Genomic DNA, 27930 nt, shown 5'->3' on the forward strand with positions numbered 1-27930 from the left:
CGCGGGGCGTGGGCTCGCGGGGCGTGGGCTCCCGGCCCGGGGCGCTTCTGCCCCCGCCCCAGGCTGCAGGCAGCTGGGAGCCCTGACTTCCTGCCGAAGGGGTGCACCTCGCCGAGCGAGATGCGCTCTCACAATGCGGCCCTTCTCTGCTTTTTATAAAGGACATGAGCTTTGCCCTTTAGGCTCAAACTGTGCTGGCTGGCTGGCGGAGGGACCCTAAAATGTGTGAAAGTCGGAAGCCATGTGTTCCTGCCTCCCCACCCCCGTTTTTCGGGGTTTGAAGGAGTTTGGGCAGCCTCTCTGTGGTTCAGGGCCCAAGATGACACAGGCGTTTCAGACGCCAGGCTGAGGGGAGCGGCGGAGGTCACCACCAACAAGAGTCCATTCCTAAGCGGTGGCGGTGGAGGTGGGGACTCACCTGTAGGGACCATCTCTTCAATGTCTGGTGGTGAAAAGAGATGGGTAAGGAACTCCCAGAACAGTGCTCACCGATCCTGCTTCCCCAAGGAAACGGTGTCCGTATCTCAACATTAACCTTGGGACCCACCCTGTCGGAGAGAGAGAAGAAGTCCCCAGAGGCCATGAGCCGAGGTTGGGACATCGGGTACTGATTTTTCAGACTTAGTCACTCCTTGGACCGGGGACTGAGGGTTGCTTAAACGTTACAACAAAGCCCCGAGCAAACCAGCGGCTGCCACGTTGAAGCTTCACCCTTCGTTTCTCTAGCCCAGATCAGAACTCAGTTGCATTTATGTTGATAATAAACAGGGGCTCTTTGCATTGGGCAGTGGCACCACGTGCTAGGCCCTCGCCGGGCACCCTCGCTCGGGGGCAGCCAGGGATACTGAGGCCAGAGAGCACAGGGGTGGTGGGGCCGGGTCCTACTCCTGGCGCCGCTAAAGCCCACCCTCTCCGACTCCATGGATACTGGACGTGGACTCAGGCTCAGAATGCCTTGGAGTCACCAAGTAGTGGCTCTGGGCAGCGCCATGTTGGTCTGCTCACTGCCCCCCACCACTTCCGGCCAGATCCCTGAGTGAGTTACCTCAGCCACATTCCGTCCTGTTCAGGTGGGTCCTGCTCAGTTAACCCCACGTGTGAGGGTCCCGGGTTGTGACGGACCAGCAGTGGGCCCCGGCAGGCCGGTATGGGAGGCAAACAGACACGAACCCATAGAAGAAGCAGGGTGGCCATATGTGGAGGGGGGTGGCACAGCCATCCCACTAGGAGGTTTGGGGAAGGCTTCCTGGAGGAGGGACGCCTGAGGCGAGCTTGGAAGAAAGGGGGCCATTTCTTGAAGGGTGCGCTCTCTGGGACAGGGAGGCCCGTTCAGCCCTTCACGGCCAATGGGAGGATCCAAGAGTGGGTTCACCTCGCTCAGCTGCAGGGGGTGGGGGGTGGGCCGGGGAGGCAAGACGGCGGGCATGGGGGCCCCGTGCCCAGGGCTGGAGGTGGGGGCCCCTGAAGGAAAATGAGCAGGGGGGGCGGGGGGGGTGAGCAGGTCTGCTTCTCAGAAACCACAGCGGGGCCACATGGAGGGCCGAGGCCGGGCAGTGCCTCCCCGCCCAGGTCCCATGTGCCACAGGGCTATAGCCGTGCCTCGCCCTTGCCTCCCAGAAGGAGGAAAGGCAGGTCTGAAGGCCCTTCCCCGTCTGCTCTCCCATAGGCTGAAGGCGCTGGCAGCCACTGGAAGAAAGACAGCCGAAGAGGCATCGGACTGGTGAGTGCGGCTCCCCCTGCAGGCGTGGAGGGCGTTGGCCTTGGACTGCTCAGGCCTTGGGAGCTCCACCAGCGGTGTGGGGAGGGCCCCGGACATCCTGGGCAGGCAGGGAGGTGGCCCCCGCAGCCCACCCAGCACCCAGGGAAAGGAATAAAGAGCCCGCGTTTAAAATGGAAATCAGGGGCACCTGGGTGGCTCAGTGGAGGAAGCATCCAACTTTGTTTGCCTCAGGGCAAGATCTCATGAGTTCGAGCCCCCCATCCCGTCCCCTCTCTCTGCCCCTTCCCCACTCGCTCATTCAGGCGCATACTCCGTCTCCCGGTCTCTCTCAAAAATAAATAAACATATTAAAAAAGGAAAACAAAGTAGAGAGGTTGAACTTCTTCTAAAATTTCAAGCATTTTTTTTACATTTATTTATTATCGAGAGAGCACGAACGAAGGGGGGGCAGAGAGAGAAGGAGACACAGAACCCAAAGAAGGTTCCAGGCTCTGAGCTGTCAGCACAGAGCCCAACGCCGGGCCTGAATCCATGAACCACAAGATCATGACCTGAGCTGAAGTCAGTCGCTCAGCTGACAATCAGACACTAAAACCCAGGTCTCGCCAGCTGCATGCCTGCCCTCAAGCAGGATGGCCAAGGCGGGCCGTGGATCTCGAGTGGCCTGCGTGTCCTCACCGGGGACCCCCTCCCCTCAGCACCTCTAAGCCAAGGACAAAACACACAACCCGTCTACCAGGCAAAGGGAAAGCCCCAGACCCTCTGCGGAGGCGAACTCTAAAGTCAGTCGCCAAATTTGAATTTCAAACAAAACCCACTGTCTCAAGGGCCACGGTTCCCTCCTCCTGGTTACAGAAGATCAGCCGGACCACGAGTCCCACTGAGCCACGGGGAAGCAGGGGGGGTCCCCTAGGCTCAACCACGAGTGGGCCGACCTTGGCTTGTTGGGGAAGTGCAAGTTCAGGGGCCGTGAGAAACAGCAGGCAACTTCAAGTGCCCACGCACACGGTCTCTCACCGTCCCAGTGAGTCACTGCCGACCGGCCGGGTCCACGTCCAAGTACATGCCTCCAAACGACACGTACCAGGCAGGACCTGGGCTACAGTGTCGCGACATTGTTCAGAAAGAAGCCAAGTGAAGCGTCCAGCAGTGGAGTGGACAGTAAGGTACCACCGCGAAGGTGACGGCCCCCAGCCCTCAGAGGGGTCACTCTGCCGTGCTTCACAAGTGCACGGGTGTAGGAGCAAATAAAGCAGGAAAACGCGGCTGATGAAAACGATGTAGACTGCGGAAGAATTTGAGCAGTAGCTTGTGATTTACATAAAACACACGAGTGTTATCTGTGCATCTGTTACTCAGGTTTCCAGAAGAAAAAAGCAAGTTAACAATAGAGGACACGTTCGAAGGAGGAAGTGAGCAGGGACGAAGGGTCAGAGCGCCCTCTGCTGGTGTTTGATTTTACTCTTAAGGAGAATGAGGGCGCCTGAGGGGCTCAGTCAGTCGAGCTTCTGACATCGGCTCAGGTCATGATCTCAGGGTTGTGGGTTCGAGCCCCGTGTCGGGCTCTGTGCTGAAGGCTCAGAGCCTGGAGCTGCTTCAGATTCTGTGTCTCCCTCTCTCTCTGCCCCTCCCCTGCTCATGCTTTGTCTCTCTCTGTCCCTCAAAAATAGATAAATGTTAAAAACATTTTTAAAGGAGACCATATTTGTGCATAAGCCTGTTTCTTCATGTCGCGGCACACTGCCCACTAAACTACTGTTACATCTCAGGCCCGTCTCTGAGTCACTAGAAATTCTTCAAAACCCGGACTCTTAACGAGCACCTGATAAATACGCTTACCATCCTTGACCTCGTGTTTCCTTCCTGGGACCAGTAACAATCCAACAGATACTTCAGACGTGCTGTTTTATCCATAGCATTTGCTTTCTCCTTTGGAGGAATTTCTGGAAGTAGAATTGTTAGTTCAAATGAAATGGGTATTTGACGGCTCTTGGTGCCTTCTGGCAATTTGCTGGTGTAAATGCAAAAGTCACACACGTCCGCTGCCCCTTTGACACCACTGAGAGTAACTGTTATCTTTTCAAAGACACTCGGTTAGTGTGACAGGGGAGAAAACCAGCGCTTTGGGACTGTCACCATCTTTGTTTTTGTTATTAGTGAGAATGAACTTGAAGTTGGGGTTGTATCTCGTGTCTCCTTGTCCTTAAAATAACATTCTGAATACAAAGAAAATATATAACCACCACCTAAATTTCATCTGTTTTTTGTAGTTTTACACTCAATTTGAAGTCTGCTAAAACAAAAACGTGAGTTTTTTCTGTAAACTGTTCCAACACTAAGCAGATGGCCGGACCTCACACGTGGTTTGAAGACCAGGTGCTCAGGCCATCCGTCACCTTCCCTCACTGTCCCCGCCTTTGTCCTGGGAGTCAGACTAAGGCGGGTCCGAGACCCGGCGGCCACACCCGTCCCAGGCCCGCCGAGTCCGCTCGAGAGGGGCCAGGGGCGAGCATGTAGTGTGGACGCCACACATGCTCAGCGCAGCCTGTCCTTCTGAGTTGCTGCCCGGCGTGGGGAGGGTCCCTTTGTCCTGACTCCTGGTGACAGCGGCCTGTTCTCTGTTACAGGCTCCGCTGTCACCGCGATGACCCTTCTCTGGACGACCCCATCCCCCAGGAGTACGCCCTGTTCCTGTGCCCCACGGGGTCCCTGCTGGAACAACTCCAGGAGTTCTGGAGAGAGAGCAGGCGCCAGTGCACGAAGAACCGAGCCCATGAGGTCTTTCCTCACATAACGCTCTGTGACTTCTTCACGGTGAGTCGGCCCCGATGCGACTTTCACGCCCACTGCCGCGGCCACTGAGTCATTTCCCTGAGATCACCCGGCAATGTTGCAGAGAAGTGATCTGCTTCCCACACTGTACCGTCAGCCGTCCGCTTCATGCGGGGTACCCTTTACTTTCCCCCTCAGCCTCATCTGGCCAACTCTTATGCACTCCTCAAAACCCTGCTCACTTATCCCCTCCCTTTGTCAAGTCTCCCCCAACCCCCCGGGTAGAGGCTGCTGCCCTTTGTGCTCCCACTGTCTTTTGGCTTGTATCTCTCGTGGCACCGTCCACATGGCATAGCCATGTGTCCGGGGAGCCCTGCAGCCCTCTCAAGGCCAAATCACAGCAAGGTGCCCCACTCACCTCTGTGCCCCGAGACCAGCACAGTGCCTCAGAGTGGGTGTTTCAGAAATGAGGGGCGCGTTAACTGACAAATTGTTGCCGACCCGTCGCAAACACACGGCTGTTCCCTGCTTCTTCAGGGAGCAGCCCTGACTTAGAAAACGGTCCAGCAGGCGGCCTCACAGGGGTCCTGGGAAGGGGAGAAGGGCCTGGGCCGCTCAGGAGAGGGCGGCAGGCGTGAGAGAGGGAGGGGGTAGGCGGCCACTTCCTCTGTGGCTTCACACCAGGCAAACCTGGGGAGGCCACGCCCGGCCGCCCGTGCTGTCGGCAGGCTCCAGGGACCCGCTCGCTGCAGGGGTCCGTTCCAGGCCCACGTGTGCGGGAAGGGGGCTGGGAGCCCCCTGCAGGGAATGTTTCCAGCCGAGTCCGCTGGAGCCTTTGCCAGCCACCCCCATCTGCCAGGGGCTAAGGGGCGGGGGTCCCACGGCACAGAACCCTCAGTGCTGAAAAGGCCCGGGCACACCAGGCTGTGGTGCTGACCCTACTTTGCCAGCAATGGCATTTGTGACAGTCAGGCCGCTTTCCAGCTCGTCCTTAGGAGCTCACCAGGCAAAGGACGCGGCCAGAGCCTGTGATGAAAATAACCCTCGAAATGGGCGTGTTTGATCACACCGGCGAGGGGCCTGCCTGGGCTCTCAGGCCCTCTTCCCAAGCCCTTGACCACACAGACACACACGCCTCGTGACACATGCACGCACACGGCCCCCTCCCTGCTCTTGGCCAGCCGCCCACCACCCCCAGCAGGAGAGCCGCAGAGGGACTGCGCTCTGCTGTGAGGCCGTGGAAGGAGTATGCGCCGTCTCTGTGCGCCCCGGCTCTGCTCATTACGACCCCGTGCCCCCAGAGGACTGACCTGAGATGGAGACGCGGTGTGGACAGACACTCACTTACTCAGGGCGACGCCGTCCACGCATCCTGTGCTCTCCTTCCCAGGCCCTGCGGGGGCTGCAGGGACAGTTCAGCGAGCCGCTGGCTGGGGGGCCATAAAAAGGCATCTTAAAGCTACAATGCACTTGATTCGTCCGAGAATGAAAGTGCTGTGGGAAGTTCAGGGGGGAAGCCAGCTGCCCGAAGAACAGGGCTGGGCTGGTGTCCTGCTGGGGGGCGGGACGAGGGTCTGCGTCGCACCTGGGTCCCACGTGGCCGTGTGAACCTTCCACAGGGAGGAAGGTCTTCAGGCCCAGGGAGCGCTGGGGCAGAGCTCAGCCTGGGAGCCCGGAGGGCAAGGTGTGAGTGGGGAACAGCGGGAGGGTCTGGCCGGCGCCTGCCGGGCACACAGGCTGAGCCCTGGGCTCAGAGCCGGCCACGCCCACAGCTGCCTCCGAGCCAACGGAACTCTCCAGAACCAAACACCCGAGCACTGCAGGGGGTTGTGTCAACGTGACCTGCAGGGACGAGACGCAGTCAGGTGACAGGCACTTCCAACCCGGGCACCTGAAGGACATCCCAGGCCAGAAGGAGTTTTACCGGAAATCTCTAAGAAGCCGAGGGGGGTGTGGAATAGATGCCCCAGACGCAGGGGCGAGAGAGTTATGTCCCAGGATCACGGCCACTTATAGGCTCACTCGGCCGCCGGTTTGAATCAACTGAGCTGCCAGCTGCCCATCGGACACGAGGTGAGAAAGCGCATCCCTGGTCTCTCCTCCCTCAGTGCGAAGACCACAAGGTGGAGTGTCTGTACGAGGCCCTGCGGAGAGCGGGGGACAGGATCCGGGCGTCCTTCCCTGCGGCCCTGCCCCTGGCTCTCCACTCCTCCATCAGCTACCTGGGCTTCTTCGTCAACGACAGCCCCGCGGACGTCATCAGGGAATTCGCCACCACCTTCGCCATGGAAGTGGCCGTCCTGGCAGGTAGGCGGCCCTGGCCAGTTGCACACCAAGGGCAGGGTTCCCGGGAGGGGCCGCCCCGTGCATGGGGCCGTGCTTGCTTCTGGGGTGCAGGGGACTGGCCGCAGGGAGCGGGCTGCGGGCTGCTCCTTGCTGCCGCTGGCTCGGTTGGGCTCTGGGGATGCACACGCACCGGTCCCGACGCTTCCATTCCCGCCTCTCCCTTTTCAGCCAGTTCCTCCAACATGGCCTTGCTCTGGGGTCGAACAGCTTAGCTGGAGCTAAATCTAACGAGCCAGGATGTCCTTTAAAAGGAAAGCAGGCTCTGAAGGCAGAGGCCACCTTTCCCCAAGTGGGACTACCTTTGTGCGTCGGTCGGGTTCCTCAGAACACGGGGCGCACTCCTGCTGCCTGGAAAACGGTCCCAGGAGGAGGCGTCGAGTGGTCCCATAATGACGGTGGATTGTAGGCTGGTTCCTCACGTGGAGAGCAGACGCCCCCCAGCCCCATGCCCACTGGGGCAGACCTCTCCCGGGTGGGCACTCTGTATAAAACCCCAGTCCAGCTGGTTTTTGTTAGTGTTTTAGGGAGGAGCCTAGTGTTTTCTCCTTGGCCTCTTGGGGAAGCATCGTCCAGACTGACCTTGAGAATCTGCAAGCCTCCCTTTGTCCACAGCACCTGTGCTGGTCTGGACACGGGCTCAGGCTGGGGTTCACGGGAGGCTACTCTGACTTGACCTCTGAGGACGAGAGTCTCTCCCGCGTCTGGTTAGCGCTGGGCCTTCGTCGAGCCATAGCGGCCCCAGAAGTCGCTCTTCTCGGCAAATTGGAGAGGGCTGGGGCCCTTCGAACAGCACAGCCTGTCTCTGTGGGGTCCCCCACGGGTCCTGGCACACAGCAGGTGCCCGTGTTGTGACTCCCAGCGCCCAGGGGGAGAGACGCTGCCCTACCCCTCCAGGCGTGTCCTGAGGCCCCGTTCTGACTGGCCTCGCCAGGAGGTCACTGAATCCTGGATTTCCACCTGGAGGCTGGGCTCCGGGGTCCTATTTGCTGGAGACTACCAGCTTACCCCGTGTCTTTGCAGGGTTGGCCTCCTTTATAGAAAGAAGAGCCATGTGATGGCTCTTTCATCTCCTTGCCTCCAAAGGCTAATGCGGTCGCGTCCCGCGCTGCCCTGTCAGCCCTCACCGCAGGGCGGGCACAGCACCTCCCTTGCGCACTGCATCCCCCAAATGGGTCTCACGGGCCCCATTTTAAAAATGAAGACACTGAGGCCTGTGAAGGGGAACATTCCTGTCCAAGGTCATTGTCATGAAAGGAATAGTGTCCCCTAAATTCCTGTCCACCCAGAACCTTCGAAATGCACTTTATTTGGAAATAGGGTCTCTAACGACACAGTTAGTTAAGATGAAGCCAGACTGGAGGGGTGGGCTCTAAATTCAGTGACTGGGGGCCTTGCAAGAGAGGAGAGAGCACAGCGACACGGGGGGGAGCCCATATGAGGAGGAGACAGGGATGCAGGGATGCGGCCACAAGCCGGGGGCCACCAGGAGCCTGAGGAGCTGGGCGCTACTGGGAGCAGCCTCCCCAGAGCCTCGGCATGAGCGCGGACCTGCAGACTTCCGGCCTCCAGACTGTGAGAGCGCACCTTTCTGTGGCTTTAAGCTCCCCAGTTTGTGGTCATTGGTGACAAGAGCCCCAGGAAAGTGACAGAGTCCCCTAAGCAGAGGATCAGAGCAGGAACCTCAGGACAGCCCTGTCTTGCTCTGCCTGTCTGGGTTCATGCCCTCCACGCCTGTCCCCCGGCCTGACCCCGAAGGGGTGGGAGGGACTGGTCAGCTTCAGCATGTCCTGGGTCCCCGTCAGGGCACGTGTGTCTGCCCCCAGAGACATGCCCCCAGAAGCAGGGGCCGGGGAGAGCAGACAAGACAAGGGCCCACGCAGAGGACCCACTGATGACTCCAGTGACGACCCGCCTGGGTCCTCCCTGGGCCACACGACTCACGTGGCGACGTGGTCCTCCGCCCGTTGCCCAAACATCTAAGGAAGAATTTCCCTGCCCCCCACACATGCTCTCGATTTGAGCTTCCCACCTCGGCGGCTTCTCATCTGCGGCTGAAGGCTCACACAGGGGGCGGGGGACATCGCGGGCCCAGAGGTCTGAGTCCAGGGAGCAACTGCAACACCCGTGCCACATTCCCAGGGGAACAGGGCCCATCTGTGGCATGTGCCGCCTGGGGGAAAGGTGGCTGGTAACCAGTATATAGAGAGACTCCCGGAGATGTCAATGGAGAGGCTGGTGTGGGCGCAGCCCCGGCGGGTGGCCCTCACTGGCCTCAAGCCGCCACTGTCCCAGTGAAAGCGTTCTCAAGTTTGGGCCCCACGTCGGGCTCTGTGCTGACAGCTCGGAGCCTGGAACTGCTTCGGATTCTGTGTCTCCCTCTCTCTCTGCCCTCTCCTGTTCTCTCTCTCTCAAACATGAATAAATGTTAAAAACAAACTTTAAGCTGAACTCCATGACATGGCACAGTCTGGGGGAGTCCACGCCTTGCCCAGAAAGCTGCAGTGCCTGGGCGGTGAAGGGGGCAGAGGCAGGAGGCACCACGCGGACCTCGCCAGCCCCGGGGGTGCCGCCATCGTGGGCGGGTAGCGGGCCCGTACATGCAGCGTCGACGGTGTGGGTAAAAGCGCCCGTCACCCTCGCGTGTACCTGATTCCACAGACTGCACTGTGAAGCCCTGCACCAAGCAGCTGCACCTGACCCTGGCCCACAAGTTCTACCCACACCACCAGAGGACGCTGGAGCAGCTGGCCAGAGCCATCCACCCAGGCCACGCCTGCCCGTGGACCGCCGCGCTGTGCTCCCGAGACATGCGCTTCGTGCACTACCAGGTGAGCGGCCCTGGCCGGCCCGTGGGGCTGGACACTCCCCGTGGGTACAGACGGCCGCCCACCCGATAGACAGACAGAGCGCTTACCCCCAGGAGCCCTCTCTGGAGGTATTTCAGGAAAAGGAAGTCCTTCCATTGTTTCTAAAACATCATTTTCTTTTTTGGGCAAATGTGGAACTAGTATTCTTTCATATGAGTTGCAGACACAAAAAATTGAAAAAAACAATGGTAGCATTTCTGGCAATAAAAAGTGGACTATTGCAAAAATTTATGAATACATTGTGTTGCTTATTACTCTGTTTAAATGATGATTTCAGTGAAGCCTCATTACAAGACTTCCCCCCGCCCACAGACACGTGGTTTAAATGGGAGCACTGCATGTGCTCCTCTCAGACCTCTGGAAACAGCCTGGGCGAGTCCAGCGCGCTCCCCGTGCTGTGTGAGAGGCTGTAGGTGACCTCATGCCAAGGAGGGTGGACGTGAAAGTCTAATCATGCTCTAAGATCTTTCATATTAGAAATAAGTAGTGATAAGAGATGATAGATAGATAGGTAGATAGATAGATAGTTACATAGATACATTAGATACATAGATAAATGGATGGATGGATAGACAGATGGAAATATAGATAATAGATCAGATAAATGGATGGATAGGTAGGTAGATAGATAATAGATAGATAGATAGAGACACATAGATAGATAGACAAGATAAATGGATAGATAACCAATAGATTATAATAGATAAGTAGATTATAGATAGGTAAATTAGGTAGATAGATAGATAGATAGATAGATAGATAGATAGATAGATAATAGACAGGTAGATACCCGAATTCATTTCCAAACCTGCCCAAAGAGTTCTGTGCTCTCTTCTGTCATCTGCTGCTACCCATCACCAGACACAAGCCTGCACAGGCCCTGGAGTCACAGAGCATGTCCGGGGAGCCTGAAAGCAGAGGGCAGCTGCCATCCACCTCCGGCCACCCCCTTCCCCAGCCCAAGTCCTTGCTTGAGACATGAAGACACGTGCCTCTCTTCCAGACCCTCAGGGCCATATTCCAGTACAATCCCCAGAACGAGGACGAGCTGACACTAAGTCCCGGCGACTACATCTTCGTGGACCCCAGCCAGCAGGAGGAGGCCAGCGAGGGCTGGGTGATTGGGACCTCCCACCGGACCGGCTGCCGCGGCTTCCTGCCCGAGAACTACACGGAGCAGGCCAATGAGTCCGACACCTGGGTTAAGCACAGGTGAGTGCTCCTCTAGCCCAAACATCTCTCTGATTAGCGTCCAAGAACGTCCCTCAGAAAACAGTGGCCGTGTGCGTGTGCTTTGAGACCGCTCCGTCATTAGAAAAAATTGCCTTCTGCATGCTGACGCCATTATCTGTACAGGTTCATGGTCAGTATCTTGGTAGATCCATAGTTTTCTACAGATAATGTTCAGAAATCATGAATTACTCTATGTGGCTTCTGAGATCATAATCCCCGAATGACTGTAAAAACCACTTCCTTCTTAGCGACCTAGCAGATTATAATCAGAAAGCCTGAATTCGGCTTTATCTAGCCTTTTGCCTACACTGTCAACTGGAAGCCCAAAGGTTCAGTATTAGTTTTTTACTGCTCTGTAGCAGATGGCCATGAACTCACCAGCTAAAGCAATGCACATTTATTATCTCGTACGTTTCCTGCATCAGGCCTCTGGACACGGCTCAGCTCAGGGTCCTGAAAGGCCGGGACTGGGGTCTTCCCTGAAGCTCGGGGCCCCCTCCCAAGCTCTGTGGTGTTGGCAGAACGCATCCCCTAGAAGCCGGGGGACTCCCAGCAGCTTGCTCCTCCGTGCTCAGCTGGAGAATCTCTTTATTTTAGCACTTTAACATTGTCCAGAGAGGCTGAGGTTGCTTCCCTCCATTTATCTCTTTCCTCACATGTGTTACTGTGAACAACAAGAGGAAATCAGTGCTTGGGAATATTCGTAGCCTTTAATGCTGTGCTTGGAAAAATTCTAAGCAACGCAACCAACCTCACTAAACTTTCTGCTGCTACAAGGTAAGGGTCCCCCTTCCTTTAATTGTTTAAAATGTGTGTCTGACTCCTTTTGGACTCTCCCCAGCATCCCTATTGCCATGAACAGTCTGTCTGAAGTCCATTTTTTATCATGTGTCTCCAAATTCTCCCCACCTCCACCCACGACGCAGTCCCAGAGCTGCTCCCATAGTTTTGTCAAAGCAGCTCCCCCCTCCTGATACCAAATGTAGGATCAGTTAAGCTTTAGCCAGAGAGGCAGTGATTTAGACATATACAATAGAAATGCATTTATAAAATAGATCATATTTCATATACAAAAATTATCGATAATATAATAGTTTCTATTTACACAGTATTATTTATAATATATGTCCACGTTATCCACTACGCACATACCTATACCTGGCAGGAATGGCCGCCGGTGACTGCTGGGGCTAGCTAAGCAGGGGCAGGCAGGCGAGAAGCAGGGGAGGGGACCACAAACCTTGGGAGCCGTGGCTGATGGAAGCGCTTTCTGCCTCTGACAATCGGGGAGGAACCCCGCCCTCCGCCCCCCGCCCCCCGCAGACAGGAGGATGGTTGCAGATACAGCTGTTATTTGGAATCGTTGAGTTTAAGGAAGCCCTAAGCCTTTTTTAAAGACCTTCAGATGGAAGAAGTCAGGCCAGCCAGGACAATCTCCCTCAGGGCTAACTTAAAGTCCACTGACCAGGGAGTTGAGGTAGCCATTGTAGCCTTTATGCCTGATGCTTCTGGGACTATTCTTCCTAAAGACATGTTTTCCTTATGAATTAATAAATAAGAAGAAAAATTGAAACAAAAAGAGAGAAAAATAAGTAGTAAGTTTGGCAATGGGGTGTCTCGTTGGCCAGGTTTTGGAAGGACCCCCATCCCGCTGGGAGTTTGCGGGGGCCCCCACTGGGCACGTGCAGCCCGCTGGCCTCACAGTGCCCGAGGATGATGTGCACGTGCCCAGGAGCAGGTGTGAGTTGCACAGATATGTCCCACCTGTGCGCATCTCGGTATGGCCATGGCTTGGTGATTGAAACGTCAGTCACCACTGCTGATACAATGTCGGCATTTTGGCAACGATTCTAGGGGTCTTTGGATTCACTGGACAACAAAATCGCCCCCGAAATCTGTCCATGACCTTGAAGAAGGAGGTGACAGGTGGCCAGCATGATACGGTGAGGGAATGTCTTCCTGGATCACAGTGGTTTTCATTCTCCACATAGAAGAATGGGTGTAGCATAATCTAGAACAAGGAACAAAGAGGTTGTGAATGTTAGAGTTCAGGGGACCGTTTGTCCTCTGGCCAGGGTGGGATTGTCACTACTGAAGCCACACCAGTGCAGTAATTTCCAAAACCACAGAGCGAGTTGGTGGTAAATATCTCAGATGTAACAAGGGTGCTTTCATGGGCTGAATTGTCTGCCTCAAATTTCTATCTTGAAGTCTTGGCACCTGGCCCCTTAGAATGTGACTGAAAAATGGGGTCTTCACAGAGGTGATTAAGGCAGAATGAGGTCAAGAGGTGGTCCTGACCCAATCTGACCAGTGTCCCTGTTGAAGAGGGGATGAGGGCACAGACACATGCAAAGGGATGACCATGTGAGGATGCAGGGAGGACGGCACCCACACCCAGGATTGAGGCCTCGGGAAGCGCCAGCCCAGCCCACGCCTAGATCTTGGACCTTGAACTCCAGCCCTGAGGTAATAAATGCTGTTTCAGCCACCTGATCTGTGGTGCCTCGTTACGGATGCCCCAGGAATCTAATATGAGGATGTGGTCCACACAACCCTACAGCCTGCAGCTACACCCCTTGAAAAGTCATGGAGAATTTAAACCCATCTATCCCTGTGGTATAAGTTGGCCATTAAGTAGTTTTCTTAAGTTTAAAAGAAAATCCGAAATACTTAAAGGCTAAGTATTCAGCCTTTCTCCTCTCATTGCAATCTTGATTATACCTCATTTGTTGGGGCACCTGGGTGGTTCAGTCGGTTAAGCGTCTAACTCTTAATCTCAGCTCAGGGCTTGATCTCAGGGTCATGAGTTCAAGTCCCACATTGGGCTCTGCAATGGGTATGAAAGCTACTCTGAAAAGAAATTTCATTTGAAAGACAAACAGGGGGGTCTGGGTGGCTCAGTAGGTTGAGCGTCCGACTTCAGCTCAGGTCATGATCTTGCAGTTAGTGGGTTCAGGCCCCACATTGGGCTCTGTGCTGACAGCTCAGAGCCTGGAGCCTGTCTTCGGATTCGGCATCTTCCTCTCTCTCTGATACCGCCCCCCACCCGCTCATGCTAAGTCTGTCTCTCTCTCTCAAAAATAAATTTAAAAAAAAAAGAAAGAAAGACAAGCAAAAACCAATTTGGTTTTCTCTCTGACTGTAGACTTCACAGATGTTATTTATAGATTAGGAGGCTCTGCTGTCTGTGAGGTGAGCAAGAGCGGGGTGAGGACCCCCACCCCCACCCCCAGGAAGAGGAAACCCATGACCTTTCCTCTGCCAGTCAAGAGTGTGAGTGGGCCTCTGCTGCAGAAGGGGGAGAATGTCAACGGTCTGGACGCAGATCCCAGCATTCAGAGTGAGCTTACGGCCAACGAAAGGCTACGCTTCTCAGTAGCTGGAACAGGAGAATCTGTGAGCAGAGGAAGTCTACGGGACATGGACCCCCCAGTGGGAGTTTCCAGCACAAGGCGGGAAAACAACCTGAAAAGAGAAGGCGCTACTTGCAGACATTTTGAGAAGTGAAGTCCCCAAATCAAAACACCTGGAATGGTCCAGAGCACAAGGTGGTGGCCATGGCTGTGTGGCAGTGCTGATGGGAGGCCAGCACCAGAAACCTGGGGTGCAAGGAGAGTGCTCCTGGGGCCCCCCTGAGCCTGGCCTTGGCCAGGTCTCAGCATAGACTCGTGGAGGCTAACGGTGGCTGTGGGAGAGCAGGGGACATGACATCTGTCCAGGAGCAGCGCAGGCGCTCACCCACGGCCCGAGGAACAAACGCACCGGGCTCGGGGCTGAGGAGGAAGGACTGTGAATGTATCGATTCCTCTCGGATTCGCCTCCAGGTTTAATGAAATTGCAGGAAAAATCCCAACGGGATCATTTGCTGGAACTTCACTGAATGGTTGAAAAGTTTATATTGAAGAAAGGACAGGAGAAGAGCTGAGAAAACCTTGGAAAAATAAAAATAATGAGAAGAGAGAGTTACCCTGTAGATATTAGAAAATCTGTTATAAACTGGCCCTATGGTCCTGGATTGAGGGAAGAGAAAAACAGACCAGAGGCACAAAACAGATGCGGGAGTGGGGGGCCTGGCCCATCAGGAAGTCTACAGCTGCTGGACACGGAGAAAGAAACGGGCGTAAAATCAATGGTATTTTGTGTGACCTCGCCTCATGCTCAGAACGCCATCCCTGACAAAGCCAAGAATTGAACGGAGGCAGAAAATCATATAAAGTAGAAGGTACTTTAAATTAATGTATTTCTGATTTCTGGACTGAGGGGACTGTTGAAAGCACAGAAATAGTGGAAGGAGTCTTTTTTGTGCGTGTTTGTTTATTTTTGAAAGAGCATGAGCAGGGGAAGGGCAGAGAGACAGGGCGACAGAGGATCTGAAGCAGGCTCTGCACTGACTGCAGAGACCCCTGGGTGGGGCTTGAACTCACGAACCGAGAGATCACGACCTGAGCTGAAGTTGGAGATGCCCGCTAGGCTCCCCGGAAGGGGTCTTAATCAGAAACCTAGCAGATCATCTGTAATAGCAACTGTTAAAGGCTTGGAGTTTAAGGCTTTGGGGAGTTAAGAACCATGAAATGAAGTTGGAAGGGGGAAGGGCAGGAGGAGAGCAATGCTCTGCAGGGCACAGTAATGAGGGCCATGCGCCTTCATGGGCGCGTTACCTCCTTCCCTTCCTCCGTGACGCACCAACTGTGGTCCAGGCGTCTGCCCTCCGGATGATTCGTGTCTGCCGTTTTCATGTCACCACAAAGCCACCTCCTTGGTTCTTCATTCCTGTCCACTGTGACAGGTGAACAGTCAGAAGAGCGTCCACCAGCTCGGGCCGCCAGGCCGCCCACCCACCTGCAGCTCGGCCCCCGTGCCCTTCCCCCCATCAGAGAGTGCCGTGCATTCGGAACTGCTGCCCAGGGGCCCATGGTGCCTTGCACCCTGTCCCCCCAGCACCCCCGCCCTCTGAGGGCCCCACGCTGCCATCACCTGCCATTCTCGAGACTCTCCCCATCATTCCCACCAGCAGACATGCTGTCGTCTTAAAAACAAACCCAATCACAAGCCCTTGTTTCTGATTTCTCTTTCTAGCTACTGCTCCTTTTTTCCACTCAGATTGTAGATATTTTTAAATTAATTAATTAATTTCATTATGGTAAGTATACTCTTTAATCCTCATCATCTATTAACCCACCCCCCTCCCACCTCCCCTCTAGTGACCCTCAGTTTGCTCTCTGTAGTTGAGTCTGTTTCCCTCTCTCTCTCTCTCCCCCCTTTGCTCATTTGTTTTGTTTCTTAAATTCCCCATGAGTGAGATCATATGATATTTGGCTTTTTCTGACTGATTGATTTCACTCAGCATAATACTCTCCGGTTCCATCCACATTGTTGCAAATGGCGAATTTTATTCTTTTTTGTGGCTGAGAAATATGCCATTGTATATATATATACACATCCCATCTCTTCTCCATCCATCCTTCAGCTGGTGGATGCTTGGGCTCTCTCCATGATTTGGCTTTTGTAGATAATACTGCTATAAACAGAGGGGGGCACATATCCCTTTGAATTCGTGCTTTTGTGTTTGGAAGGTAAATACCCACTAATGCAATTACTGCATTATAGGGTGGTTCTACTTTTAACTTTCTGGGGAGCTTCCAGAGTGGCTGCACCTGTTTGCATTCTCGCCAAAGTGCACAAGGGCTCCCCTTTCTCCGCATCGTCTCCAGCACCTGTTGTTTCTTGCGTGGTTAATGTCAGCCATTCTGACAGGTGTGAGGTGGTAGCTCACTGTGGTTTTGATTTGCATTTCCCTGACGATGAGTGATGATGAGTGTCTCTTCGTGTGTCTGTTGGCATCTGGAGGTCTTCCTTGGTGAGTGTCTGTTCATGTCTTCTGCCCATTTTTAGTTGGATTATTTGGTTTTGGTTTTTGACTACAGATTATTTTTATATTTTTTAAGTTTATTATTTTTATTTTGAGAGAGAGAGCACGCACATGGGAGGGGCAAAGAGAGAGAGAGAGAGAGAGAGAGAGAGTCTCGCCATGCAGACTCTTCACTCTTCACTGTCACCACAGACCCCGACCCGGGGCTTGAACTCACAAACCATGAGATCATGACCCAAGCCAAAATTAAGAGTCAGAGGCTCACCAACTGAGCCACCCTGCTGCCCCAACTGTAGATTATTTTAACTAGAATTGATAAAGATGATTTCTCCTTCTATAGAATGGATTTCCCATAGGAAATTGGCCATTCTCTTGTTCCTGGGGGTGTAAGTGCCGCTTCGCTCTCTTCCTCTGGACGCTCTCCCTGTTCCTTCCGGACACACCCACTTGGGGCACCTACCATGACTGCTCTCATGTGGGTTCACACCATTCTAGTTAGCTGTGACCTTTTCCTGCCCCCCCCCCGTGTCCTGGACGAGCACCCACCTCACAGCCTCTCTCCTGGTCAGGTGGACAGGTGGCGATTTCCTCACTGCGTGCATCCCGTTGGCCGCTGCTTCACCCACCACCCCACCCCTTTCCTCTGCGTTTCCCTGGATCTGAATGTGTCTCTTCGCTGCTCCTTTGTTCTTGTATCCCAGCCGGCTACCTTCCCACCGTTGGCTATTTTGGAAGGCGAATCTACAAGAATGTGGCACTAGTTTGCCTGGGCCGCCCTACCGCGCAACAGACCCGCATCCATTCTGTCAGGGTCACAGACTGCAAGTCCAAGTTCAGAGTGTCGGCAGCCTGTTTCCCCAGGGGCCCCCCTCCCTGGCATGTAGACAGCCACCTTCCTCATGCCTCTTCACGGTCCTTCCCCTGCACCAGCATCTGTGTGCTTCTCTACAGCTCATTTCTTCTTCTTACAAGATACAGCAGGGCCACAGAACCGACCTCGTGTTACCGTAATAGCCTCTTTATTTATTTTTTTAAATGTTTATTTTTAAGAGACAGAGTGTGATGAGGGAGGAGCAGAGGGAGGGAGGGAGATTCAGAATCTGAAACTGCTCCATGCTCTGAGCTGTCAGCACAGAGCCCGACGTGGGGTCCGAACCCACAAACCGTGAGATCATGACTGAGCCGAAGCCGGATGCTTAACTGACTGAGCCCCTCAGGAGCCCCCTGAATTGCCTCTTTAACGACCTTGTTTCCAATAAAGTTACTCTCTGAGGCCTGGGGGTCAGGACTCCAAGGGTGCAGGGGACACGGCTCAGCCCATAACTGGGGGTGGTAATGATGACAGCCAACCAGGATTTCTCGGGATTTGCTTCCCAACGTCTTCACAAGAGCACACTCATTCCCTTCCCCACAGGACATACACCTTCAGCTTGGCCACGGATCTGGCCTCCAGGAAGGACGGCGAAACCAGCAGCCGGCGAAATGGAGAGCTGCACCCTTGCCAGACGCCGAGGGACGTTAGCAGCATCCAGGCACTACAGGTGACGTAGCTCCCTGATTCATGAGGTGACAAAGGGAAACCATACTTCATGTTAGCTTTCTGGGAGACTCGGCCCCTCAGGTAGGGCTGCAGCCCTGGCGGCCGTGCCACCCCCTCCGCCCGGGGTGGGGGGCAGGGGGACGGACACCCCACAGCGGTGAGCCGGGCCGCGAGCCCCTGATGGCAGCCTGTGGGTGTCATGAGAACATGCAGCATGTGCCTGGTCACCCAGTCCACCATGGCGCCAGGACATGGGGCAGGGAAAACGCAGGGGACACAGCCCTGCCCGGAATCCTGGACTCACACCCATTATCTCATCAGCACGTGTGCGACCCTGCAGAAGTCACCTCCCCCAGGGCCCCAAAAGTTGGGGGTTCTGAGCTTTCCAGTCAGGACTGGGAGAGAGGAGGCTGGTGCTTGGTAGCCAGGAGGGCCAGGTGCTGGCGCACAGCAGGGATGCAGGGGCCCCGCCACCTGTGTGGGGCACGTGCAGGGGTGAGGGCTGCCCGTAGGCCTCCTCGGAGCAGGAGGCCCCTCCCCCGGAGCACACAAGTGCGGTGTTGGCCCTCATGCCTTTGGGCAGTGTGCAGGCTGGCCCTCTGGTTCCTTTCCCAGGGACCCCCACGGGGCAGGCCAGCACACGGACCAGCCCTCGACCACGTCCCACTTCAGAAGGGGTGCCTCTTTGACCCGTGGAGTTTCCATTGTGGCCCCACCCCGCCTCCTGTGCCCCCACGAGGATTTCTCCCCAGCCACCTCCAGCCAGCATGGGACATGCTAGTCCCCATTTTACAGATGTGAAGACTGAGACTTATGGAGAGCAGGAAGCTTGTGGGGGTCACTCAGGCACCTAAGCGCCCCTGAACCTGGTCGTTTTAGAGGCTTACGTGAAATGAGGTGCCCGCCACAGGCCAGGCCCTCAGTGTCGACCATCTGTTTCTGCACAGAGAGCAGACTGTGCAGTCTGGCTCATCCCTGTGTTCTCAGCACTGGCTCAGGGCCTGGTTCGTAATCTCATCCGATGAATCGAGGAATGACCAAAGACCCTGATCGGGACTCTTGACTGAATTGCCCTAACTCTAAACTCGCCCTCCATCTCCAAGAAGCCACCAGCCCCTCAGAGGCTGCCTCCAGGCTGAGGTGGGCTTGGTCCGGACAAGGGCTGAGCACAGGACACTGGACACTGGGGCAGCTAGGGAGCACAGACAGATCTTCAGTCCAGGAGCAGCCCCGGCAGAGCGGCCTCTGGCTGGGAGTCAGAGACAGACAAAAACAGGGCTCCCTTACCCAGACTGCCCAGACTCCAGAAGGCACAGTGGAGGCTGGACTTGCCCTCCTTAGTGGGGTGCAGGGGAGTGGGCACGGACTGGGGTGGGGCTCCCTGAGGCTGTGCCCCCATTTCCAGATGGAGGGCGGGAGAAGCTGGAATGGGAGGGTCAGCTCAGAGCGTGGCTGGATCCTCCTCATCTGGTCTGAGGTCCCCCCTCCGTGGTAAGAAAGAAAACAGCGGCATCAGCTTTGGTTAATGGAGGCTAGTAGACTGAAGAATGACCCCAAATAAATGGGGTCCTAATCTCTGGAACCTGTGAATGTTCTCTTATAAGGAAGAAGCATCTTTGCATATGGGGCTGAGCTAAGGGTCTTGATAAAGAGTGTTCTGGGGGCCCTAAATCTAGTCCAGGCAGCAGTCAGGAGAGAAACAGGGGATGTGACCCACAGGGAAGAGGACAGCCCACAGATACACAGAGGAGGAAGTCGTGTGAGCGTCAGGGCAGAGACTGAAGTGTCTCAGCCAAGCCAGGGATCGCTGGGGCCCCAGCAGCTGAGAAAGCCAGGAAGGATCACCCCCAGAACCTCAGAGGGAGCGCAGCCCTGCTGACACTGTGACTCCAGAATTCTAGCCTCCAAACTCTGAAGGAACCCAGGTCTTTTGCCTTAAGCCCCCAGATGGTGGTACACTGGGCCTCCACCAGGGGACCTCATCTCTGAAGCAGCAACATGGCCTTGGTGTCCCCAGACCCCAGAAGCAAGGTCATTCAACTCCCTGTGGACCTTGCACTTTTTCTTCATGTACCTGTTGCAAAGGTCTGCATTCCAAAGTTCAAATGCTTCAAATTCAAAACCCCAATCTGGGGGCACCTGGGTGGCTCAGTCGATTAAGCGTCTGACTTTGGCTCAGGTCATGATCTCATGGTTCGTGAGTTTGAGCCCCATGTCAGGCTCTGTGCTGACAGCTCAGAGCTTGGAGCCCGCTTCAGATTTTGTGTCTCCTTCTCTCTCTGCCCTTCTCCTGCCTACACTCTGTCTCTCAAAAATAAATAAACATTTAAAAAACTAAAAAAAAAAAAAACCAATCCAGAGAATCCGCAGTACTTAAAGCAGACTAAGGCTGGGAGCCCAGTGTGCCTTGCAGTCTGCCTGCAGACCAGCCTTGAAAGGGGGCAGGGGGTAAGATATTTTAATATTCATTCTCCTGGGGAAGGGCATCCTGGTGCAACTAGGCATCAGCCATACTTCACAGGACAAACTTCCCTTTGGCGCTTGGCCCGAGAAGATGGGCTTTGCCCTCCAGAACCCAACATCTGCACCCTGTACTAAGAGACCACAATAGTATTGGCTTGGCTTTGACTATATGCCCACTTTGGAGAATGGGCCGGAGGCCCTGAGAAACTGTGCATGGAGACATGGAATGTTCCACCAGTTCACAAGCACCACATTTCACGCACGCATCAGAATGCAGCCAGACTGGCCAAGAATAGCCGGTGGGTTAAGCCTCTGGAGACTGCATGGCTGTGGACTTCATGAGGGACTAGCAGGCTAGGCGGGAGCTGTCCGTGGTACTGGCCCCAAGAACGCTGGGAGGCAGGTGATGTGTGCCCCCCCACCTCCTTCTCAGCACGTCCCAACACGGGGTGCCCCTCCACCCTGCCGACAGACTCCGAGAAGTGCTGAGGAAGCAGGCAGCTAGCGGGTGCAGACCAGGCTCCACGCTGTTGGCAGAATCAAATCCGAAAGGGAATGGTCAGCTGCGTTGGCTGGGGTACAGGTGCATCTTTGTCTCCCCAGGGTGCTGGGTGTCCGAGGTATCTGCATCTTTCCATTCTAGGACGCACCCCAGAGCGGGACTGGGGGCTGGCGATGGGGCTCCATGCTGAGGAGGGCCACTTCACTGCTCCCACCCCTTCCCTTGCCCGGCTCAGCAGCAGAAACACACACTGTATCAGCTCCCTCATTTTTACCCCTAAGCCCAGCCTCAAACTGCTATGAGGCCAAAGATGGGGGGGAGGGAGGAAAGGGTCCATCTGCGGAAAAGGAACTGGACAAGGACACGCTGACCACCAGCCAGAACTCCCTGCCCAGATGCCCTTCCCATTCTGGCCATCACCAGTGAGCTTGGCCAGTCCATCCCTGGTGAGCTTAGCTCCAGGCATGACCAAGTTCCATGTCCTACCTGAAGTCCCCACAGCCCCCCTGCTGTGGCAGGCACTGTCAACTCTGCCTCTCATCTTCTTCTGTAACTCAGCCTTCCATGTTTGTCCCTTGGTCCCAATGAGATCCAAAGGTCCCCAGGTGGGGTATCCGTGAACTGAAGCTTGTGTCCTAGCCTCTGACATTCATGCTCCCAATACGTCAGGCCCCAGGGATGCTGACAGCAGTATCTATATAGAGAGAAAATACACAATATCTCTTGTATGATAGTAAATATGTATAAACACAGAAAATGTCCTAAGAACTCACTGTGGAGGGTGTTCTGGTCTGAACATTGGTGTCCCCCCAAAATTTTTATGTTGAAATCCTAACTGCTGGTGTACTAGAATTAGAAGGTGGGGCCTCTTGGACTCGATTAGATTAGGGGAGGTGGAACCTTCACGATGTGATCAGTGCTGATACAGGAGACCCCGCAGAGACCCCTTGCCCCTTTGCCCACATGAGGACTCAGCAAGAAGTCAGCCCAGAAGGTCATCAGGCATCCTGATATCAGATTTCCAGCCTTTAGAGCCGTAGGAAATAAATGTCTGTTGCTTACGAGCTGCCAGCCTGTGGTGTTCTGTTACAGCAGCCCCTGGGGCAAGGGGGAAGGACTTGCAAGAAACAGAAAGGTACACAAGTTGATGTGCTATGTATGGTATAGGTTATTCCTGTTGGTTTTCTTTCCCTAGATAATGTCATAATGCCAAGGAAATAGAAAGTCACCAGAAATTAAAGAGATTTCCACCTTTAATTCCCAATCTTTCCTACTGCAATGACTTTGGTGAAATGGGCTATAGTCCCTGAGCAAGGAAGGACAAGACTCAGTTTCTAGGCCACCTGTTGGATGACGAGGGGGGTGCCCACTGAGTAAGTCTAAGAATGGGGATGTTAACTTGCCCATGTCTCTCCTCCTCCATCTCAGGCCACAATAGCAAGGAAGAGTGTGCTGGCCGTACGTCACGGGGAGAGAGTGGATCAAATCTTCGGGAAGTCGTGGCTGCAGCAGTGTTCTACTCCCGATGGTAGGTAATGTCCTACCTAGGCAGAATCTGAACCCAGAAAGTAGAGCTAACGAATGACATCGCTGCTCCATTTCCTAAGTCCGGTCCCCTGTGGCAGCATTCCTCAGAGTCACGGTGTACAGACAGCATATGTGGGAGGGGTATGTGCTCTATCTTCCTCTAGAGACATTCTACACACACACTGAGTGTGTACGCTGTCTGCGTCTTACCCCAAATGCTTTGTGGAAGATGGGGGAACGGCTATCAATGTAAGCAATCGGCTGGTGTGACACATGGACATGTGTCTTTATTCTGGACACACACACGGCAGCTGGTTAGTGAGTGCGGCAGTGACTTGAAGGCATGTCACCGTGACCTGCGGTCTCTGAACCCTCAGCCGCCAGCACAGCCCTATCTCAGTCTCATTACTGTATCTCTCTGAGATCATCTTTGCTGCTGTGGTCATTTCCCTGCAATGTTGACGGACATATTTTGAATGTGTCTTGCTTACCCCAAGTTCACCCCGCTGGATGCCAGGAATGAAGGACGGTGCTTGCAAACACAGTAATAAAATCCATTTGCAGTAACTGCGCTAGCTAAGCTCTTTCGGAATTCCCCTGGGAGCCCAGCAAGAGGAGAAAAGGGGGAAATGAGCCGGGAAAACCACTGGCAGAGGCCCAGTGCACACCAGGAACATCTGAACGGATTACATCATGGCCAAACATATCTACAAGACCCCCGCAGAAGTGATGCTATGCTTGTCTCTATAAAACAAGCTCAATCACAGACACAAAGGCTCAGGAAAGAAACAACAGGACAATACATGGCTATGAGGGTAAATTGACATTCAGATATGCAATGAGAAGACACTTCCCTCTAATACAACAATTATTGAAACCACAGATCGAAATAGCACACCATGTCCGTGTGCGTGTGGTCGTGGCCTTGTGAGAATCGACACAAAACAACCAACACCAAACACGGTCATTGGACACCATGGAAAGAGGAAGAATATTGGACATCCAGACAAAAGGCTGAGTATCTACAGAGGGAAGTGCTTTAAAGATGCTGGATGTTCCCACCTGGAAGGAGGCTCCTCAAGGCTCTTTTCACAAGGCAGAGCAGCCCTTGATAAAGGGAATCTGGACAGTCTAATGTGTCCCAACTCTGTGTACTCCCTTGTTTAATCCATTACAGTGGGGTGTTCAGGGGGTGCTGTCAGCCTCTCCGCGGACCCCAGCTTTCCTCCTCGTCTCTGCTCACTTCTGGCCCAACTACACACTCCTCATATGGCCCCTTGTTTCTCAGTGGTGTTGGCCAGGTGACCTCCCCATCTCTACACCACCAGACCCTAACTTTGGTCCAGATCCTTATCTGCCTCTGAGCTCCGCTCTCTGCCTCTCACAGAAAAAGCATCAACAAGGACAAAAGACCTACAGGGGAGCAAGTCAAACTTGTTGAGAACACAACAGCGTCAGTGGACCTTCTCTCGGAAGAACACAAATACCACTTTCCCCAGCAAACACAAGATAGGTTTTGGCATTTCATGAAGGTCTTTCTTCAAAAACAGTCTCTGCCAATGGAAATGCGAAGGAGGGAGCTTTCGGGAAAATCCTGCATGGAAGCAAGATGTTCAAAGTAGCGAGCTGTCTCGCTATGTTCGTGCAGGTCTGGGAAGCTGTGCTGAGGGCTGGGCTGGCCTGCTCCGGCAGGGCTAGTGACAGGCCCACACCAGGACATGCAGCAGGTCTCAGGAAGGGAGGCTGGGCCTCTAGAAACACCAGCCGCCGGGAGGTTTGGGGCTGCTTGGGGGGATGTGAGGGCTTGGGGTGGCATGGTGTCCTCTGCAGGGGTAATCGATAACTCAATACGAGGTAAAGCCTACCGCTTACCAACCACTTCCCCTGAGCCAGACGCTGGGCTCTGGGCATTATTGTATGGATTCAGTGTTGTAACAGCTCTATCATGTCCCCCTTTCTCTGATAAGAGAGAGTAAGTCAGTTGCCGCTAATCATGCAACTAGTAACTGGTGGTGCCGGGATTTGCACCAGACTGTCAGATCATAGAGCTCAAGGTCAAAGTCACAGTAAGCCTTTTGCAGCCTCTGGTTGGAGGGTTGAGGGGGAGGCCCTGCAGATTGACTTGATTTCCAGGCACCCCTCAGCAACTGACTGAACAATGAGTAATGAAGGAGCGTTCCGGCCATGTGCACTCAGTCCCCGGAGACAAAACGACACCCTGCCAGCTGCGGGATAGGTAGAAATTCACCTCCGTAACTAATGCCAACTTGAGATGTCTATCGAGTTAAGCTCAATCAGTAACGGAGGCCCTCGGTGCTTACGCAGTAAAATTGTACGTGTGAATCTTCTTGGGGGGCTGTCAGGGGACACAGAGGGTCTCATGGGTCCTGGGGCTAAAACCTGGGTCTTCTGCATTTGAAGGGATGTGTGCACAGCAGAGCGAAGGATCTCTCCAGTTGAATCCACATCACAGAGCACCTCTAAGAAAAAACACAGATGACAATTTAAATGATAACCCTGCTTTTGATGTGGGTCTTGATTGTGGGGGGGGTTAAACATCCACTAAGTCGATGGACCTGAATGCCTGGTGCTTATTTATGCTTTAGGGAAATACTACCGGCCAGACCTGAACTTCCCCTGCAGTCTTCCCAGAAGGAGCAATGGTATCAAAGACTTTGAACACGATCCGCCGTTATCATCGTGTGGAATTTTCCAGTCCCGAATGGCAGGTATGTTCGGGGACCATTCTAGCAGGAATAGTAACAATAATCACAGCAGTGATGATCACGAACGCCTCCTGAGCCCTGGCCACCTGCCCGCTGAGGTCCGTGTTAGCATTGTCCCCATTCTGCTGATGAAGCCGCTGAGGCACAGAGAGGTTAAGTACGTTGCACAAGGTCACACAACTAGTAAGTGTGCGTGCAGGGGTGTGACCGGGATGGAGAGTTGGGGAAGTCAGAAGGAATGAAAGATACAAGAGAGGGGAGGAGAAATCAATGACCACTGTATACACTAAAAATGAAAAAAAAATAACATATCCTCTTTGATTTTATTTCAAAGTCTGTCGGTCTGGGGGTTCTGGTTCTGCATGATTGACTTTGGGGAGCAAAAGGAGCCAACGGATCCATCTGGTCTTCGTTCTATGAATTAAGAAACCAGAATTAAGAACGAGGGAGGGGTGCGGGGTGCACACTGCGGGTTGCTGGGGGAGCTCGGGTTTGTGAGCTGGCGTCCGTGCGGGTGGGCGGTGGCCCCTGTGCTCGGTTCCAGGGACGAACAAGGTTCCCCAGCAAGGTTCCCCCAGGTGGAGTGGCTTCATTGGCAGGGAAGTGTTCTCTTGCGGTTCTGGAAGCCGGGAGCTTGAGTTCCTTCTGAGGCCGTGAGGGCCCTCCCCTGGGCATACAGACGCCACCTTCTCTCTGGATCTTCACGTCACCTCCCTCTGTGCCCGCCATGTCTGTGTCCAAACCCCTTACTTTGAGAAGGACGCCGGTCAGATTGGACTAGAGCCCCCCAGTGACCACATAGTAATCTGACTGCCATTATAGAGACACTGTGCCCAAAGTAGGTCACACTCTGAAGGACAGAGGGCGAGGACCTCCGCAGATGAATTTGGGGACTATGATCCCACCCATGACAGCCTCCTCGGCAGCCTCACCAGCCACCTCAGCAGCCTCACCAGCTTTGGCACCGTGCATTTCCTAAAAAGGTCCCCTTCTTTCCCAAGGGCCAGGCCCTCTAACTTTGCAAGAGGAAATGTGAGCTCCAGGCTCGTCCCTCTCAGCTTGGAGTCTCCCAGTCTGAAATCCAGCTGTCAGCTGGGCTGAGCTCCCGTCCGGAGCCTCCTGGAAGCAGTTCCAGTTTCTCCCAAAAGGCTGTTGAGGGAATTCGTTTCCCTGCAATTGTAGGACTGAAATCCCGGCTCCCTTGCTGGCCGTCACCCAAGGCCTGTCTCAGCTCCCAGTGCCCCCAGCTCCTTGCCGTGTGGTCTCCTCCATCTCTAAGCAGAGATAGGGAAATTCTTCCCTGTGGAATCCTCTTACCTTTGAACCTCTCTGACTTTGTTCCTGTGACAGCCAGGGATAAATGTCTGCTCTTAATGGGCTCCCCTGGGTGGGTCAGGCTTACCTGCAATTATGTCGCTTCTGTCACATGACACAACACATTCACGTTCACAACCTCCAGCCACTCGTGGGGCCCACACGGGCATGTGCACCAGGAGCTGGAAATCTCGGGGCCATTTAAGATCCCATCTATGTCAGGCAGTGAGCCAGCCTCGGAGTCTCCCCCAGGGGAGGCTGCAATTATGAAGAGGCGTTTTCAAGCGGCTGTTTTCCAGGGGAAGCGCTCCTGGACAGCGGCGTCAGACTCGCCTGCGTCTTCAGCTCCCCGGCCCTCCGCTGTGTGCAGACAGCCCGACACATCTTGGAAGGTCGGTGAGAACAGCACTGGCGTCTCGGGTGGCCTTGACCCCATGGGTATTCTCCAAAGACGGGAGGAAGGGAGCCGGAGTAGGAATCGGATGAATGGGCACTTAAGTCTCAAGACAGTTATGGACCTGCCCCTCAAGAGCTATCAGCAGGCACTGAGCCCGCCAACATTCATGGAGTGCCAGGTTTGAAATGGAGTGCCAGGGGGCTGTCATCACACTGTCCACCTTCGTCTGCCTGTGTCTCCATGTGTTTTTTTTTTAACGTTTACTTAAAAAAACAGAGAGCAGGGGAGGCACAGAGAGAAAGGGAGAGAGAGGGGATCCTAGGCAGGCTCCAAACTGTCACTGCAGAGCCCCACTCAGGGCTCAAACCCATGAACTGTGAGATCATGACCTGAGCCTAAGTTGGACACTTACCTGACAGAGTCCCCAGGTGCCCGGCCATGTGTGTGTGTTTTTAAGACAATGTCTGAGGAGGGTTTCAAAGGCCCAGAGAGCTGGAAAGAGCTGTGGTCCCCTCTGAGGGCAAAGCTCGGGGCTCCTGCCCGGGTGAGGGCAGTGGCTGCTGGGAGCTGTGCTGCACCCCGGCCGGCTGATGCCCCCCAGGAAGCCCCCGACCATCTCTCGCAGCTTCTGCCTGAAGGAAAAAGAGAGCT

General features: G+C 54.5%; 1 protein-coding gene and 1 long non-coding RNA gene across 6 annotated transcripts in view; one reads left to right on the forward strand and one right to left on the reverse strand.

Annotated features, from left to right (window-relative positions):
* Positions 1-1260, reverse strand: part of LOC115291436 — a 2376-nt gene extending 1116 nt beyond the window's left edge. The window contains exons 1-2 of the long non-coding RNA XR_003908440.1: positions 1046-1260; positions 419-548 (exon numbers count right to left, since the gene is read on the reverse strand). This is a non-coding gene — a long non-coding RNA (uncharacterized LOC115291436). The remainder of the gene's footprint in view (positions 1-418; positions 549-1045) is intronic.
* Positions 1-27930, forward strand: part of UBASH3A (ubiquitin associated and SH3 domain containing A) — a 37305-nt gene that overhangs the window by 519 nt on the left and 8856 nt on the right. For 3 of the 5 annotated variants that reach the window (XM_029938903.1, XM_029938906.1, XM_029938905.1), the window contains exons 2-10: positions 1667-1720; positions 4348-4534; positions 6601-6799; positions 9497-9666; positions 10709-10917; positions 18225-18351; positions 22744-22843; positions 25449-25571; positions 27182-27274. In XM_029938903.1, the coding sequence (XP_029794763.1) occupies positions 1667-1720; positions 4348-4534; positions 6601-6799; positions 9497-9666; positions 10709-10917; positions 18225-18351; positions 22744-22843; positions 25449-25571; positions 27182-27274 (1262 nt within the window). Of the gene's footprint in view, positions 1-1666; positions 1721-3990; positions 4027-4347; positions 4535-6600; positions 6800-9496; positions 9667-10708; positions 10918-18224; positions 18352-22743; positions 22844-25448; positions 25572-27181; positions 27275-27930 lie in introns of all 5 variants that reach the window. The other 2 variants (XM_029938902.1, XM_029938904.1) reach the window with 1 other exon arrangement.

This window comes from Suricata suricatta, chromosome 5 (genome assembly GCF_006229205.1).
Source record: "Suricata suricatta isolate VVHF042 chromosome 5, meerkat_22Aug2017_6uvM2_HiC, whole genome shotgun sequence".
In the NCBI taxonomy this organism is placed as follows: Eukaryota; Metazoa; Chordata; class Mammalia; order Carnivora; family Herpestidae; genus Suricata; species Suricata suricatta.